The sequence below is a fragment of the Ochotona princeps genome, chromosome 10 (assembly GCF_030435755.1).
Source record: "Ochotona princeps isolate mOchPri1 chromosome 10, mOchPri1.hap1, whole genome shotgun sequence".
In the NCBI taxonomy this organism is placed as follows: domain Eukaryota; kingdom Metazoa; phylum Chordata; class Mammalia; order Lagomorpha; family Ochotonidae; genus Ochotona; species Ochotona princeps.
In genome coordinates this window covers 519,740-537,063 of record NC_080841.1, presented here as the reverse complement: position 1 = coordinate 537,063, position 17,324 = coordinate 519,740, and the positions used below count along the sequence as shown (strand labels likewise).

The 17,324-nt window shown below is 61.7% G+C and overlaps 1 protein-coding gene across 1 annotated transcript; it reads left to right on the top strand.

Moving 5' to 3' along the window:
- The first annotated feature begins 2,036 nt into the window (after positions 1-2,036).
- LOC101519905 (regulator of G-protein signaling 8) lies at positions 2,037-12,689 on the top strand. The gene is made up of 6 exons (XM_004578834.2): positions 2,037-2,101; positions 3,047-3,170; positions 4,707-4,808; positions 5,256-5,320; positions 12,013-12,179; positions 12,326-12,689. Exons 2-6 carry the CDS (start codon positions 3,145-3,147, stop codon positions 12,506-12,508), a joined length of 543 nt encoding a protein of 180 aa, XP_004578891.1. The 5' UTR covers positions 2,037-2,101; positions 3,047-3,144; the 3' UTR covers positions 12,509-12,689.
- The last annotated feature ends 4,635 nt before the right edge of the window (positions 12,690-17,324 follow it).

Below are 17,324 nucleotides of genomic sequence, written 5' to 3'. Positions count from 1 at the left end.
GGGCCCACAGCCCTGCCCCCTGCCCTCCAGGAAGGAGACACGGCCTGAAGCCTCACTCCAGGTGCATCGGGAAGTCTGCCTCCCACGGACCTTCACACCCAGGGAGCTGCCGACCCAGGTTGGTGCGGAGGGTGCTGGTACAGGGCAGGCTGGGCTGGAGTCCTGCTTTTGTCCAGCTGGCCCATTGTTGTTTTTTTTTTTTTCTTCTTGTGGGCTTGAGCTGTCAGCGAGCACTAGTGTCAGCGATTGCCACTGTGAGGCTGCTTGACGGCCGACGCTGGGTTCACCTGGCCCTCACAGGGCTGTCCGAGTGGAGGCCATCTGGAGGTGACGCCCTCCTGTGTCACGGCGAGGGGCGGGGCTGCAAGCATGATGTCAGAGTCGGTTCTATGATGACATGCTTGCCTCTGTGTGCTGGAACTTTGGCCAAGAGAGAAAGAGAGGCAAGGATGTGGCCCTGCTGATTCACTTCCCAGGTACTCAGGAGGCCCACGGGGGTCTCCCATGTGCGTGCAGAGGCCCGAGTACTTGGACCACCTGCTGCTGCTTTCCCAAGCACACCATCAGTGAGCTGGCTCAGAAACAGCCAGAAATAGGGTACCGGCGTGACCAGTGGTGGCTTTATCTGCATTGCCGCACTGGCCTTGGCCTGCTAAGTGTGAACGCTCAGGCAGGTGTGCGGCTGGACACTGGCCCCCTCCCCACCCCTGCGGAGACTTCTCCAAAGCTTTGTTTCTGTCCATCCTGCACAGACAGCACAGCTTTGTTCCTGCGTGTACCCACGTGGACATTGTTGGAGAGACGCCGAGGCTGAGCCACGCAGTCCGCTGTGTCCCAAAGCTGCCCACACTCACTGGAGCACTGCACAGGGGTAGGGGCTGCCCACAAGGTGAGTATGCCGAGCCAGGAGACCTGGCCTGTGGCAAGGGCCCTGGCGCTCCCAGCTTTGGCTTTCTGAGTGATGTGAGGGTGGCAGTGCCTCTGGCTGGGGCAAATGAAGCAGCTTTGAGCATGTGTGGGGGTTGTATAAATGGGGGTCTCATACCTAGTCTGTGAGCTTCAGATGTGATGGGCAACGCTGCCAGTGTCTTCAGGCTGGTTCCTGGAGCAGCGATGCACCAGCCTGGACCACTTCCTTGTGGTCAGCTGGTGGGTGGCGTCAGCGTCACCTGCAGGGCCAGAGCCCCACCCCCTGAGCCTCTCATCCTGCAGGTCTGGGGGTGGGGCCTGGGTATTGGCAGGTCCCCAGGTCCCCCAGTGATGCCCAGGCTGCTGGTCCGGGTGGCACTTGGAGAACAAGGAAGCGGGCAGTCAGGTGCATGCCTGAGGCTGAGCCGGCTTGCGGGAGGAACCCCAGAGAGCGCCGGGCGAGTGGGGCAGAACAAAGGGAAAGTCTGGCTCCTGCACAACACCCGCCAGGTGGAGAAGTTGCTAGGTGATGGGTGAGGCGCTGCGGGGAAGCAGGGGTGCAGCGCCGGGAGGCAGAGGGGGCGGTGGAAGCGTCTCATTAGCAGTGGCAGCGGGGTGGGAGTGGAGATGCGCGGGGGAACGGCAGCCAGGAGGACCCTGTGGTCTTCCCCCGGTCCCTGCTGCATGAGAGGCGCCTTCAGCGCATCCCATCCTGCCCAGCAACGCGGGCCCCTCCTCTGGGCTCCTCCTCGGCCGCTGCCCCCTGTGCCTGCAGCAGCAGCCGCCTGCAGCCAGCACTGAATGCGCGTCAGAGGCTGACCCTGGACTGACAGCCCCCCACCGGGGGCTCCAAAGGGTCAGCTCAGACCTTGGTGGGTGCAGAGGGGATCCTGGGAGCCGAATGGCAGGAGGCAGGTGCCGGAGGGGGTGCAGCTGGCTGCGTCAGCTTCAGCCTTCACGGATATGACAGGCAGAGAGGAGCTGTGCGTGAGGCCGCTGGCTGCCGGCTGTGGTGGCAGGCGAGCTGTGCATGCATGCGTGTGGATGTGTGTGTGCCCGCGTGTCCCACACCAAGCCCTTTGCTTGCCAAGCTCTGGCAGCTAAACCAAAAACCTCCTCTTTCCCTCAGGGCACCTCAGCCCCAGCTGCCCTGACCACCAGCCCCGTAGGGCAAGAGGACTGGCCACCAAGGGTGAGTGCTGTTACCATCCCGAGTTGGGGTGTGCATGGTGGGTCCCGGGCCTATTCTACGGGTGGTTTGCCTCAACCCCACGTCCCAGCCCCCTCCTCCTGCTCAGTGCTCTGGGTCTCACTGCCTACCCATGAGATAAGGAACAAGCACCTGGCAGCCTCCTGACCTCAGGGGGACCCTGAGGGCTGCTCCTGCAAGGGGCCCCTGCCCTGAGAAACAGGAGTGACACCCAGGTTCAGGACTGTGAGAATGAGTGACAGCCCCAGTGGCATGGCTGTCAGGGGGACAGGGAGGATGTGGTGGGAGTGGGGCACCCCTGTCCTGAGTGACCTTGCCTCTGCATGCTCTGCTCCAGGGTTGGGGGTGCCCCGTGGCCAGGGCAAGGAGGCTCCGAGGCCCCTGACCTGGCCCTGGGCAGGGCTTAGTGCTCAGAGCCCACCAAGGTGCAACACAGAGCTGCCTGGGCCCTCACTGTCCACAGCAGACGTCTGGAAACAGAGTTGTGTTTGGAGTCAGAGTCTTGGGTGCCCTGTGTGGGCACCTAGGGAGACAGGCTCTGGCTGGGGTGCTCTGGAGTGGGGAACCAGGTGGGGGTCTGATGTAGGCCAGTATCCAGGCTGGGGGAATCCCCACTGCTCCCGGGACAAGTATTGCGTCTCCTTGGCCAGTGTCTGTGGTCCCTGTGGGGGACAGTGCAGACAGCCCCCTGAAAGTGCCCTGGGCCAGACACCTTTGCAGGCAACCCCCTGCGCACCTCAGAGGAGCAGGGCAGCAGGCGTGGCCTGCCAAGCAGGGCCTCCCCCAGGGCATGTGTCCCAATTTCTGCCAACAATGGCCAGCGGTTGGATCCACTTGTCTCATTACTTGCCCTTGCTCAGGGTGCAGGGTTGGAGCTGGGCACTGAGCTATGGTCCTGTGGCACCAGGGCGGCTTCCTCCTGTTCAGGTGAGAGGTGTGTGGGGGCTGGCCCCCCGAGCCGCCATCCTGGTCCTGGTTCCTACCGCGGTCCCGCTGGCTGGCTGGGACACTGAGCGGATGTCTGCATGGCTGCCCTGCTGATGCCCCGCAGGTAAGAACCCTGCCCGGCCTCTGGCCCCTATGTGCAGGGTACTAAGGGCCGCGGGTGGGGCCATGCATGTGGGAGCTGTTCCCTCCATGGACTCTCAGGAAACTGCCCTCACTGCTCCCTGGAGCGCTGACCGGCTGGGCTGCCCCTGGCGGACTGCCTGAGGCCTCCTCAGAGTTTGAGGGCTCCTGGCCCAGTGTTGAGTGTGTGTGGCCTGAGGTGTGGCTGTGTGGGGTGTGTGTGGCCCATGTGGGGTGTGTGTGCGGCCCACAGGGCAGCTGTGTGGGGTGTGTGTAGCCCATGTGGGGTGTGTGTGTGGCCCACAGGGCGGCCGTGTGGGGTGTGTGTGGCCCATGTGGGGGGTGTGTGTGGCCCACGGGGCGGCCGTGTGGGGTGTGTGTGGCCCATGTGGGGTGTGTGTGTGGCCCACGGGGCGGCCGTGTGGGGTGTGTGTGGCCCATGTGGGGTGTGTGTGTGGCCCATGGGGCGGCCGTGTGGAGTGTTTGTGGCCCATGTGGGGTGTGTGTGTGGCCCACGGGGCGGCTGTGTGGGGTGTGTGTGGCCCATGTGGGATGTGTGTGTGGCCCACAGGGCAGCTGTGTGGGGTGTGTGTAGCCCATGTGGGATGTGTGTGTGGCCCACGGGGTGGCCGTGTGGGGTATGTGTGGCCCATGTGGGGTGTGTGTGCGGCCCACAGGGCAGCTGTGTGGGGTGTGTGGCCCACGGGGCGGCCGTGTGGGGGGTGTGTGGTCTGCAGTGCAGCCCATGTGGGGTGTGTATGGTCTGTGATATGATGGGGAGGGGCCAGGCATGAGACCCCTGGGCGCTGTGGCTGCAGAGATCCCTTCTCCTCACCCCCCCCAGGAATACTCAGTGGCTGGGTCTGGTGGGGCCCCATCTGCAACAGAGCAGCAAGGGATGGGGTGGCCCCAAGGGATGGGGTGGCCCCAAGGGATGGGGTGGCCCCAAGGGATGGGGTGGCTCCAAGGGCTGGCTGCCCACAGAAAGAGCCTACAGCCTGATCTGTCTACAGCCCCTTCTTGCTTCCCTCTTCTTCCTTCCCCTAATATTTATCTACTTAAAACAGTACTGGGTGGGGGTGGAGTGGGGGGTGAGAGAGAGAGAGCGAGAGAGATAGCTCGAGGTCTTCTATCCACTGGTTAACTCCACAATTGGCTGCAACAACCGGGCCTGGCCCAGGCCAAAGCCAGGAACTTCCCTCTAGGTCTCCTACATGGGTACAGGACCCTCTTGTGCTCACTTCCGACCTCAGCTGGAGGCTAAAGGTCAGAGGTCGGTACACCTACTCTGTCCAGGGCCTGGGAGTGGCTATGACACGTGTGGGCCTGAAGCACATTGAAGGAGTCTGGCCACCAGAATCCAGTTGAAAGCATGGGCTGCCGCTGTGTGACGATAAAGCTTTGTTCCTACACATGGCGTGGGCAGGGCAGCTGAGCAGGGGCTGGGGTGGCCTGAGGCCCCGGGGGGTGGTGGCCATGATTGTGACCGCCCCTTTCCCCTGCCCCACGCTGGCCACAGGAGCAAGGGGATGCGGACGCGCCTGGGCTGCCTGTCCCACAAGTCCGACTCCTGCAGTGACTTCACAGCCATCCTCCCCGACAAGCCCAGCCGTGCGCTCAAGTGAGTGGGGCCCTCCCAGGGGGTCCCTACAGGCGTCCTTCCACGGCCCAGGGGATCCGCATCTCAGCTGCTCCCTCTGCCCCGGTGGGAGCGGCCGGGCCACCTGGGGCTCCTTCTCAGCCGTGGGCAGGGAGGACGCGCCGCACCTCTGCTTGCGAAGTCTGACGCTTGGGTGACACTCGTTCTGTTCTAAAAATATGCCAGGCTCCAGGTAACCTGGGAGCCGCCTACCCGAGCAGGCGCTGCCTACCTCGCCCCCAGGAGCCCAGCCAAGACCAGGGCTGTGCACTGCCGCCCCACATCTCATGTCCCGGACGGCCATGTCCTCTCCACTGAGAGCTGGCCCCAGTGTTCTGTCTGTCCCATGGGTCGCGCAGGGTCACCGTGGCAGGCCTCAGTGGTGGGGAGCGGGGAGGCACCCACTCATCCACTTCTGGATCCCCCAAGGAGACTCTCCACGGAAGAGGCGGCACGGTGGGCGGACTCCTTCGACGTGCTTTTGGCCCACAAGTGTAAGTCCAACTAAGACTCCATGGATTAAGGCCTGGGGCACCTGGTGTGGAGTGGACCGAGGGTGTGGGTTCAGGGATGGTCGCCTGCTCTGTCCTGCATGGGGGTCCCGATGGTGACCCGTGGGTGGCGGGGAGTCAGGCCCCAGCCTCACTCGCTGCAGTTATGGGTCACCATCCGGAGGCTGCCCAATTCTACGTGCGCTGAGTTGGGGGGCTCTGTGTGGGCGGAGTCTGGCTGCAGGAGACTCTGTCCCTCCCATCCCCTTTCTTGTCCATGGCAGAGGCCATGTGCCAGGCAGGACAGGGAGAGTGGCCCATGACCCAGCCCTGGCTCTGGCTGCCTTCTCACGTGAGCAAGCCCACAGACCCCGGGCTTTAAACACATGCTGGGGGGGGAGGACAGGGTGATGGAGATCCAGGGTTCGCAGGATCGGGAAGCTCTTGGGCCCGACTCCTGGAGTTGGGCATCCCAGCTGACCTGGGAGCTGGGCCACTGCCACAGCTGCTTCCACTTATGTGGGGAGCAAGGTTGGCATAAGGTGGAACCAGGAGGTGCTTCTGGGGTACTCACTGCTGTGTTTCCAGGCGCATTAGAAGGCAGCTGGATGAGAAGTGGAGCAGCCAGGACCCAGGCTGGAGCTCTCACTTGGGATGCCTGAGCTGCAAGTGGTGGCTTAACCAGCGGCTGCAGCACCCTGCTTGTGCGTACACAGCATGGGGTTGAGGGGCCTTGGTGGATGCCCCACACCTGTCTCCAGTCATTGCTGCCAGAGTCACACCCCAAGCCTCTGATCTCTGCCCATTCCTAGCAACGATCCACACGTGTCCAAAGTGGGATGTAGAGGCTGGGAACATGCGTGCTCACACAGGATATGTATGCACGCACATCTGTATCTGGGTGGTGCCACACGGCTCCGGGCACAGCACAGGACGGGGACAGCAGCCCTGGCTGGCGCCACACGGCTCCGGGCACAGCACAGGACGGGGCCAGCAGCCCTGGCTGGCGCCACACGGCTCCGGGCACAGCACAGGACGGGGACAGCAGCCCTGGCTGGCGCCACACGGCTCCGGGCACAGCACAGGACGGGGACAGCAGCCCTGGCTGGCGCCACACGGCTCCGGGCACAGCACAGGACGGGGCCAGCAGCCCTGGCTGGCGCCACACGGCTCCGGGCACAGCACAGGACGGGGCCAGCAGCCTTGGCTGGCGCCACACGGCTCTGGGCACAGCACAGGACGGGGCCAGCAGCCTTGGCTGGCACCACACGGCTCTGGGCACAGCACAGGGCGGGGACAGCAGCCCTGGGGCCCCAACACTTACTCTGCAAGGCCGCTCTGACCTATTCCTACTGTCGCTCCAGGCTGCCTGTTCTGCCTCCTTCCAGGGTGGGGTGGGATTCAAGGTTGTTAGGCTCCTACTTCAGGGTGGCTGACTCACCTGGCTCAGGCTGAGGCTGCTACTCATGGAGTCCCCCGGCCCTTAGGATCTTGGTGGGAGCAGGGCCGTGGGTGGCGGGGACCATACCTGGTGCAGGGCTGTTGTGCTCACATGTGGTGTTTCTGTTAGCCAGGGCCAGGGTGGTCTCCGGGGGTGGGGTGGGGTGGCCGTGGGGGGTGGGCTGCTGGGGGGAACCCTGGGACCATCCTCAAATCTTAAGATGCTGAGACCTACTCTGTGTGGCTATGGGATACTGGAGCCGTGGCAGGGTCTGTGAGGGCCTTCTCCTGAGGCCACCATAGCCACCACAGATACCGGCATCCTGAGCCTAGGCCTGCTGTATGGGGCCAGGGCACCATCCTTCCGCGTCCTGAGAAGAAACCAGGGCTTAGAGACCACGTCTGTGCTCAGGCTGGCCAGGCTGCTCAGTCAGGGTGGACAGAGGCCATTTGAGGGTCCCTGTGCGGGGTCCCACAGCAGTGGCCCCTGAATTTTTCTGTCCCCTGACCTGAGTCTGCCCGGCGTCTTCATGCTCTGCACTCTGTTCAGGATGTAGCCTCTGGGGAGGTGGACATGAGCACCCACCCCCCGGGCAGCACAGGTGCTGACCGAAAGACTCCCCTGGGGCCCGCCGATGCCACGAGAGGCCTGAGCTGGCCTGCGGCAGCTGGGCTTCCCTAACTGGACAGTATGGTGCCGAGCAGGGGGTGGGTCCACCATCTCCTCCAGCTCTGTGTAGGCCTGGTGGGAGACCCGGCAGGGGCTGGGTCCTGTCTGCACTTGTTCTAGGGGCACTGGAGCGGCATCAGACTTGACACTACCTGCAGGACACCCGGGAGCTGAAACGGCCCCACTGGCCAGAAGGCTGTGCGAGCCCAACGGCTCCTGGGCTCAGATCTCAGCAAAGGGGCAAGCGGCTCCTCCAGCTGTGAAAGCCGTGTTTGAGGTGACATTATTCGCAGTCATTTGGGGAGCACCCCGAGGCCTGCGAAGTGACCGCTTGCTCTGTGTCCATTCTCATCCCACATAGGAAGTGGAAGTTGCCAATGTCTTTATCATAAGGAACGAGTTTGCAAAGTGGGTTAATCTGAATTTCTGCTGTTCACCCACGAGCAGTTAGATCAATGTTGGACTGTGTTCACATAGCTCATCCCTGAGGGCATGTGTGCAGGTGTGAGCGAGTACACACATGTGTGTACCCATATGTATGGATATGTATGTGCCCATATGCATGTGTGCCCGCATGTGTGCATGTGTGCCTGTATATGCGTGCCCACATGGGTGTGTGTGCCCATGCGTGTCTGCATATGTGTGCATGTGTGTCCACACATGCATATCCACACATGCATATATGTGAGTACATGCATGTACATGTGGACATATGTGTGATATGTGCATATCTCCATACGTACATACATGTACACGTGCCTGCATGCTGTGTGCCCACAGGGTGTGTATGCACATACATGCCTACACATATGTGTATGTGTGTATCCGTATATGTGTGTGGGTGTGCCCACAGGGTGTCTGTGTGCGACCACACATGTGTGTATGGGTGCACCCACATGGGTGTGCTGCATGTGTATATGTATGTGCCTGCACATGTGTGAATGGGTGTGCCTGCATTGTATGCCCACATGGGTGTCACATGTGTGTGCCCATGTGTATTACAGCATGTGCATATTGATGTGCCCACTGGGTGTGTCTGCATGTGTATGTGTGTGCTCACAGTGGGTGGGTGTGTCTGAACACGTATGTGGGTGTGCCCACAGGGGTGTGCATGTATGTGCATGTATGAGTGTGTATGTCATGCATGTGTACAGGAGTTTGTGTGTCCACTGTGTGACCACATATCATGCAGCTGTTTGTAAGTATGCATGCGCCTCTGTTTGCATATGGGTGCATTTCCTCATGTGCATGTGTGTGTACCTGTGTGCTCGTGTTTTTGTGTGCCACTGTGAGCTTGTTCATGTGTGATTATATATGTGCAGGTATGTATGTTCACATGTGTATATGATGTACACATGGGATTGTATTTTCAACATGCGTGTATCCGTATTACATGTCTGCATTGTGTGCATGTATGTAGATGTGTCAGCTGTGTGCTCATGTGTGCCTTGCATTGTGGGCTTGTGCCTGCACATGCGTGAGTGGGTTTGTGCATGTGTGGGCATGCATGCTCATGTGTGCATTGCAGGTGTGTTTTCCTGCTCATGCGCACCCAGAGCCCTTCCTTCCAGGAGGGGGAGCCATGAAAGGTGCCTGTCTTTGCTGCGGCATCTCCCAGGCATATGTGGTCATGTATGTGTTACATGTGCAGACCTAAGCCTTTCTCTGCTTCCTCCCCATCCTCCTGTCACTGCTGGTTTTTCTCTTCAGTTTTGAGGTACAGGTGCAAGCAGGGTTTCATTCCTGTGCTTGTGTGTCTTCCATGAATGTACACACTGGGACACAGGAGAACTTAGCAGTCCTGTGGTTGGCAGGAGCTCATGTGGCAGGGTGTGCCTGCAGGGCTCCATGCATGAGAGCCAGTGCAGCCCAGGGCTCTGGCCTGGGGGCCCCAAAGGAGTGAGCAGTGTGGTCCAGGGCTCTGGCCTGGGGGCCCCATGGGGGCGAGCATTGTGGTCCAGGGCTCTGGCCTGGGGGCCCCAAGGGAGTGAGCAGTGTGGTCCAGGGCTCTGTCCTGGGGGCCCCAAGGGAGTGAGCAGTGTGGTCCAGGGCTCTGGCCTGGGGACCCCATGGGGGCGAGCAGTGTGACTCAGGGCTCTGTCCTGGGGGACAAGGGGGTGAGCAGTGTGGCCCAGGGCTCTGGCCTTGCGACCCCATGGGAGTGAGCAGTGTGGCCCAGGGCTCTGGCCTTGGGACCCTTGGGGGTGAGCAGTGTGGCCCAGGGCTCTGTCCTGGGGTCCCCAAGGGAGTGAGCAGTATGGTCCAGGGCTCTGTCCTGGGGACCCCATGGGGGCGAGCAGTGTGGTCCAGGGCTCTAGCCTGGGGGCCCCAAGGGAGTGAGCAGTGTGACTCAGGGCTCTGGCCTTACGACCCCATGGGGGCGAGCAGTGTGACTCAGGGCTCTGTCCTGGGGGACAAGGGAGTGAGCAGTGTGGTCCAGGGCTCTGGCCTTGCGACCCCATGGGAGTGAGCAGTGTGGCCCAGGGCTCTGGCCTTGCGACCCCATGGGAGTGAGCAGTGTGGTCCAGGGCTCTGGCCTGGGGACCCTATGGGGGCGAGCAGTGTGACTCAGGGCTCTGTCCTGGGGGACAAGGGGGTGAGCAGTGTGGCCCAGGGCTCTGGCCTTGCGACCCCATGGGAGTGAGCAGTGTGGCCCAGGGCTCTGGCCTTGGGACCCTTGGGGGTGAGCAGTGTGGCCCAGGGCTCTGTCCTGGGGTCCCCAAGGGAGTGAGCACTGTGGGCCAGAGCTCTGGCCTAGGAGCCCCAGGGGTTCAGCAGAGGCTCATGTCTTGCTCATGACCTTGTCATTTTCCAAGTACAGGCTCCTGCTCCCGGGGACCGCTTGCTAGGCTCTCGCGCACTCAGCACGCTCCCCACCCTGCCTGCTCTCTGTGTCCCACTTTCTCTCTTATGTAAGCTCTGCTGAGACTGGGCAGGGAGCTGGCTGATGGCAGTGTGGCCGTGGCTAGGGCGTGGGGTGGTTCGTTGTGGACACTCAGGGTTCTGGACACAGTGCCCACCCTCCGTGCTCTGTATGTCACTGGTTCCCTGGGAACTGAGCTCCCCAGAGGGTGGGGCAGCAAGGGACACATTGCCCAAGTGCCTCTCACTGCCCTGAGCTGTGCTCCGACTGCCACTGAGGTCCCAGATGGCTCAGCCCTCAGGCGCCACAGCATGACAGGGTCATAGTCACTGACCCAGCCAATGGTTGGTATCGCACTTTGCGTGTACTTCACATGTGTGATATGTATGTTCCATGTGTGTAAAATCACAACATCCCTGTGACCCTGGGTGGGGAGGAGGCTGTTAGAGCCTGCTATCACAGGTGAGTGTACAGAGACAGAGAGGCAGCCCCCCTCCTCCCACAGCCTAGGAGGCAGCCACAGGCCAGCAACAAGGCCCTGCTCTGGCTACCAGGCAGCTGATGGGCAGTGAGGGGTAGCAGAGGGGCAGTGAGGGGCAACTGAGGGGCAGTGAGGGGCAGTGGGGGCAGCTGAAGGGCTGTGAGCATCAGTGAGGGGCAGCAGGCAGCAGAGGGGCAGCTGAAGGGCAGGGAGGGGCAGAAAGCAGTGGAGGGGCAGCTGAGGGCCTGGCCCTGGCTACCCTGCTAGCTCGGCGTGGTGTGTGCCGCCCGGAACTCTGCCTCTGCTCTCAGCAGCCGTAGGACTGTAGCTGACACGGCTCCTGCTTGCTGAAAGCAGACAGGGCTGGTGCTGTGGGGACCCCAAGAACAAACATGGCTTCTGACTGCGGACATGGCTTGTCCAGCGCCCCTGATTCTCCCCGATCTGGGGGCCCCACGTGGACTCCGAGTGGCCATCCTCACTGAAGGCCCCACCATTTCTGCCTGCACTGTGGCTATTATTTCAGCACCTTCCCCAATTTTTCTTTTTGAAGACTCATTTGAAAGGCAGAGAGAGAGACTCTTCTATCAGCTGTTTCAGTCCCCACAGGCGGGGCCAGGCTAAAGGCTGGAACTTGCTCCTAGTCCCCCATCCTCTGCTGCTTTCCCAGGCTGTTAGCAGGCAGCTGGAGCAGAAGTGGAGCAGCCAAGACTCGAACCAGCGCTTGTGTGGGGGGTCAGCCTGCCACACCACGACGCCAGCACCTCCTTCGGTGTTTCTGGCACATGCCAGGGAGGATGCGGGCTGGGGTGGCTATTCCTGGTCCAGCGTCTTCTGCCTGCTCCCAGGACGGCTGACGGAAAGCTATAGTACTATGAGGTACCAGCAGAGTGTGTGAGGATCCCAAAGTGTCCCTGGTCATGTACCCTGAGGAGCGGCGCCGTCCCTGCCCTCCTTGGAAGTGTGACCATAGGGGAGACATCATGGATGACATGACGGATGCGTTACCTGCTCAGGCACGGGAAGACCATGCTGGTGGTCTGTAGAGGCCTGTGATCTGGTGGGCTAAAGGCAAGGACTGAGTTGTTGGACCAGGAAGTTCTCTACAGCTTGCTGGGACAGCGGGGGGCAGGTGTGATTGGCTGGGGCAGTGTGGCTGGCTCCTGGGTTCCCCCTCGCGTAGCTGGGGGGCCATCTCACGGTCCTCTGGGCACTCACTGCAGCCCTGACTCTCCCTGCAGACGGCGTGGCAGCCTTCCGAGCCTTCCTTAAGACTGAGTTCAGTGAGGAGAACCTAGAGTTCTGGCTGGCCTGCGAGGACTTCAAGAGGACCCGGTCAGCGGCCAAGCTGGCGTCCAGGGCGCACCGCATCTTCGAGGAGTTTGTGGATGTGCAGGCTCCACGGGAGGTGCGCTGGCTCCACCTGCCTACTTGGCCCTGGGGGGGGTGCCTCCCTACAGGGGCAGTGGTCCTGCCTGGCAGCATGGGCTTGTGTGGGAGCGGCAGTGGCATGGAGCCGGGCTGCCAGCTGGCTGTGCATCTGTGCCCCTGCAGGTGAACATCGACTTCCAGACCCGAGAGGCCACGAGGAAGAACATGGAGGAGCCCTCTCTGAGCTGCTTTGACCAAGCCCAGGGCAAGGTGCACAGCCTCATGGAGAAGGACTCATACCCCCGATTCCTGAGGTCCAAAATGTACTTGGATTTGCTGTCCCAGAGCCAGAGGAGGCTCAGCTAGGCCGGCACTCCCTGCCCCATGCAGATGGCTGAGGTCCTGCGGGGGGTCCCCAGGGTGGGTGAGGAGGGCATGGGAGCCCTGCAGTGCTTCCCCTGGCCCCTGCTCTAGGTCCTGACCAAGGGGAGGCCGATTCACTCCCAGGTCCAGCCGACTTGTAAATAGCACAGGACGACGCCCACTGCCTCCGGTCCACCCATCTGCTCACTTGGCTAGCTGGGGGAGGGGCTCCATGGTCTGGTCCCCGCAGAGCCCCAGCACCCACTGACATTGGTCTTTGCCTACCCCCTCCCCTGTGGCTCCAGCAAGAGTCTTGGACAACGCCCCCCATGACCTCTGACCTGACGCTGCCCTTGGTAGATTCAGCTGGGAACCCTCTCAGCTCTGCCCATAGACTGGAACGGGGAAAGCTGCCTGGGGTCCCCCGACTGTGGGAAGTGACTGAGCCAGGCAGCTCCCTGTGCATCCACCCCCAACTGCACAAGGCCATGATGTCTCAGCTGTGGAGAGTTGAGCTCCAGCCAGTTTGTTTCCTGGGAACATGCTGTTGGGACAGGCTCTTCTTGACCTCTGGCCTCTGGCACTGCAACCCCAATGGACAGGGTAAAAGGCCAAGTGTTGTGGACTTCCGGCTGCAAGGGACTCGCCTACAAGGATGCTCTCCTGAGGGCTGGCGAGCACATGGGAGACACCGACCACAGTGCAGGGCCTGGTCCCGGCAGAGCTGAGGGACCAGGTGTGGAGGAGACTGGACCAACCACCCAGCAATGTGCCCAGTTGGGCAAGGTTGGCTACCTGCTCTGGGCTGCAAGGAGGGGAGCCCTCTCCTTGCGGGGAAAGCAGCTGTGTGGCTGGGAGCTGACCACAACTGGACAGGGCCAAGGAGGCCCCCATCTCATGGTGTGAGGACCGCTGTCCTGCCTCGCCATCCCAGAGTGAGGGCTGGTGCATGGGTGTGCAACACATGTGCCCAGAGCTTGTACCCCTTGGGGCTCCCCATCCAGACTCTAGAGCCCCAAGTGGGCATTCCAAGGGGGAAAGGTCAGTGCTGTCCTCAGTTGAGTCTGCCGGAATGAGTCTGTGATGGAACTCTGCTGCCGGGAGCCACAATGTTTACATGCAGCTAGGGCCTCAGCAGCCTGCTCTGTGGCCCCAAGGCTCATGTGGACAAGGAACCGTCATGGGGGTCAGCATGGACAGACAGCTCGGCAGAGCACACCTGCAGCCCAGACAGCACAGGTGCAGAGGTGTGGCTGGGCCAGGAGTATGGGCACCTGTCTGCATGCCCAATGCCCCCTGCCCAAGCACAAGAGGTCTTCCAGGGGGTGGGGCCCACACCCATCTCTCCAGTGTCTTCCTGGGCTTCTCACCGCATGTGGCCACATTCCCGAACCTGGGCCTGGCAGTGTTTGGGGCTCCGTGACTCCAAGACCTGTCCCTCTGCCCCACCGCGCCCCAGAGGGCACCATCTGAGGACACCCAGAGCCCATGGACCAGCGGGCAAGCCTGTTTCAGGCATGGTAGCTCCTGCTCCCCTGACAGTTGCACTGGGTGCGCCCTGAAGTTTGTGCTTCTCCTGGGCCCTCGACTGCACCCTGGGCTTCCATGGCCACCCAGCACCCACATCCCGCCATAGAACTGACCCGGAGATGCTGGCGGGGGACTGGGACGAGCTGGAGGCAGCAGTGAGGCCTGGGGTCGGAGTAGCCAGAGAGGAACCAGGAATAAGAACAGTGCTGGGATCCCCGCAGCCTGCAGAAGGCAGGGACCCCACCCCCACCCCCGCCAGTTATCAGCGGGGAGCGCAGGCACCTCCAGGACTGAGCCCCCAGCAGAGCTGGCTTCAACTCCCTCGGCCTTTCTCGAGGCCCCCTCCCTCCGCCCCACACACAGGCTGCCCTTATCTCCGGTGGTACCTCCTGCACCGGTGCCCTTTGCCAGTGCTCCTCCCGCTCCCGGCAGCCGAGGCCTCACCTGTCCTCCGAATGCCCCGGCTCCCCTACCCTGCCAGCGTGGCAGAGGGGCTGAGCTGCGCTGAACCGGTGGTGCCCGCCCCGCAGCTTCCTTCCAACAGGCCGCGAGCACAATAAACTCAGCTGGAACCCGCCGCGCTCCTGCCCGCCTGTTTCGCTGCAGACACGTGGGCGCCTGGGCTCTGCTGCACGCGGTTTGTGGTGCGGAGGCAGGGGCCGGGTGGACGCGGGCGCTGGCGCGGGAGCCCGGCGGCGGTGGGTTTGGGAGAACGACTTGAAGCAGGCAGGTGTGCTTTCACGGGGGCGCAACGGGCCCTGCGCTCTCTGGCTTTGGGAGGGGCAAAGGCTGAGAAGGAGCCAGGGGTTGTGTGGTCCCTCAGGTCGGAGCAGCCGCTGGCCTGGCTAGAAGGCATCCCTTGGGTGAACCGCCTGTTTTTCTTACGCAAATTGTGGCCGTATTCTAGAGCTGTCGGTGGGGGCGGGGTTGTGCAGACCCGGCCCCCTTGGGGGTCAGCTAGCTTCCCTCCTTCTCCTGCTGCTTTGGGACGTACGCCTGGGTCTGCGCCGGGCTTCCCCCTGCTGACCAGCCCACCCTCCAGAGACCCTGCCCCAGAGTCCTTGGCCCGCCCACCACCCTGCAGTCTGCTCCCTGACTGGCAGCACCGGCGGACGTTCTGGTCCTCCTGCCTTGGTGATGTGTAGGCTCCGACCCTGGTCCCTCTCTGCCCAGGAAGAGGGGTGCCTGCTGCCCTGCCTAAGCAGTCTCCCCAGGCCCTCCCAAGGCCCCTGGGCCTGGTCCTCTTTACCCTTCCTGAGGGTTGCTTGTGGTGGAGTCTGCATGGGGCCTCAGGGGAAGGGGCCTGCCGTCCGATCGCCCGCGTCTATGCAGCTGTGCAGGCAGGCTGGGATCTTGGGTGTCTGAGGCCCCATTTGCTGTGCACAGACACCTCCCTGAGCCTGATGGGTGAGAGGACAGTGACTCCTGCCAGAGATGTGGATCCCTGCTCCCCCACAGTGCCCACCTCCTGACCCCAACTCCACATATGGGAATGGGGCGGGGACCAATCCAGTCTCCTTCAGGACCCCTCCTCATTGCCACCCAGGAGATGTGGGATACAGTGCAGGAGTGGAGTGGGATGTTCTGCGACCTCCATCCATGCCCACTGGCCCTGCCCCATCAGCCACAGACACAGGGGACCCCAAGTCCATGTCTAGGTGGTGCCTATATACCCTGATGGAGTCAGGCTCTGATCTGTGACCAGGTTACCCTGAAACCCTTTCTGCACCCTTGATAAGGTGGACTCCAGAGATGGGCCACCTGCGTTGACACCCCATCATGACTCACTCAGCTGTCTGGCCAGGGGAAGTACTTCCGATCCCAACTGTGACACTAACAGTGACCACACGTGGACCCCATGAGCATGTCATGTGTGTTGCAGCCGCAGGGGACAGCACTGACTGCATCCCCACCCACTGGCTTCTGGCTCCTGAGAGCCTCGGCTAGCCCACAACACACAGAGGGTGCCAGGCCTGGAGCTCTGTGCAGAGGTGGGAACTGGACAGCAAGCCACCACTGGGGCCTCAGAAGCAGCTCTGCCTTCTCACAGGACCTGTGTGTAATGTGAGGCGTGAATGTGAGTATGAGGAGTGTGACAAGTATGAGGAGTGAGTGTGAAGAAGTGTGAAGAGGAGTGTGAGGTATGTGAGGAGTGTGAAGAGGAGTGTGAGGAGGGAGTGTGAGGAGGGAGTGTGAGGGGTGTGAGGAGGAGTGTGAGGGAGTGTGAGGGTGTGAGAGGTGTGAGGAGTGTGAGGAGGGAGTGTGAGGAGTGTGAGGAGGAGTGTGAGGGTGTGAGGAGTGTGAGGGTGTGAGGAGTGTGAGGAGGGAGTGTGAAGAGGAGTGTGAGGAGTGTGAGGAGTGTGAGGAGTGTGAGGAGGGAGTGTGAAGAGGAGTGTGAGGAGGGAGTGTGAGGAGTGTGAAGAGGAGTGTGAAGAGGAGTGTGAGGAGTGTGAGGAGGGAGTGTGAGGAGTGTGAGGAGGGAGTGTGAGGAGTGTGAGGAGTGTGAGGAGGGAGTGTGAAGAGTGTGAGGAGTGTGAGGAGTGTGAGGAGTGTGAGGGTGTGAGGAGTGTGAGGAGGGTGTGAGGAGTGTGAGGAGGGAGTGTGAAGAGTGTGAGGAGGAGTGTGAGGGTGTGAGGAGTGTGAGGAGGGAGTGTGAAGAGGAGTGTGAGGAGTGTGAGGAGGGAGTGTGAGGAGTGTGAGGACGAGTGTGAGGGTGTGAGGAGTGTGAGGGTGTGAGGAGTGTGAGGAGGGAGTGTGAAGAGGAGTGTGAGGGTGTGAGGAGTGTGAGGGTGTGAGGAGTGTGAGGAGGGAGTGTGAAGAGTGTGAGGAGGAGTGTGAGGGTGTGAGGAGTGTGAGGGTGTGAGGAGTGTGAGGAGGGAGTGTGAGGAGTGTGAGGAGGAGTGTGAGGGTGTGAGGAGTGTGAGGGTGTGAGGAGTGTGAGGAGGGAGTGTGAAGAGGAGTGTGAGGAGGGAGTGTGAGGAGTGTGAGGAGTGTGAGGAGGGAGTGTGAGGAGTGTGAGGAGGGAGTGTGAAGAGGAGTGTGAGGAGTGTGAGGAGGGAGTGTGAGGAGGGAGTGTGAGGAGGGAGTGTGAGGAGTGTGAGGAGTGTGAGGAGTGTGAGGAGTGTGAGGAGTGTGAGGAGGGAGTGTGAGGAGTGTGAGGAGTGTGAGGAGTGAGTGTGAGGAGTGTGAGGAGTGTGAAGAGGAGTGTGAGGAGTGTGAGGAGGGAGTGTGAAGAGGAGTGTGAGGAGTGTGAGGAGGGAGTGTGAGGAGGGAGTGTGAGGAGGGAGTG

Excerpts from the sequence above, each read along its gene's own strand:
- LOC101519905 (XM_004578834.2), top strand. The coding sequence starts at position 3,145 with ATGGCTGCCCTGCTGATGCCCCGCAG. Across the intron at positions 3,171-4,706 it reads GCCCTGCTGATGCCCCGCAG|GAGCAAGGGGATGCGGACGC; the intron begins GTAAGAACCCTG and ends CGCTGGCCACAG. Across the intron at positions 4,809-5,255 it reads AAGCCCAGCCGTGCGCTCAA|GAGACTCTCCACGGAAGAGG; the intron begins GTGAGTGGGGCC and ends GGATCCCCCAAG.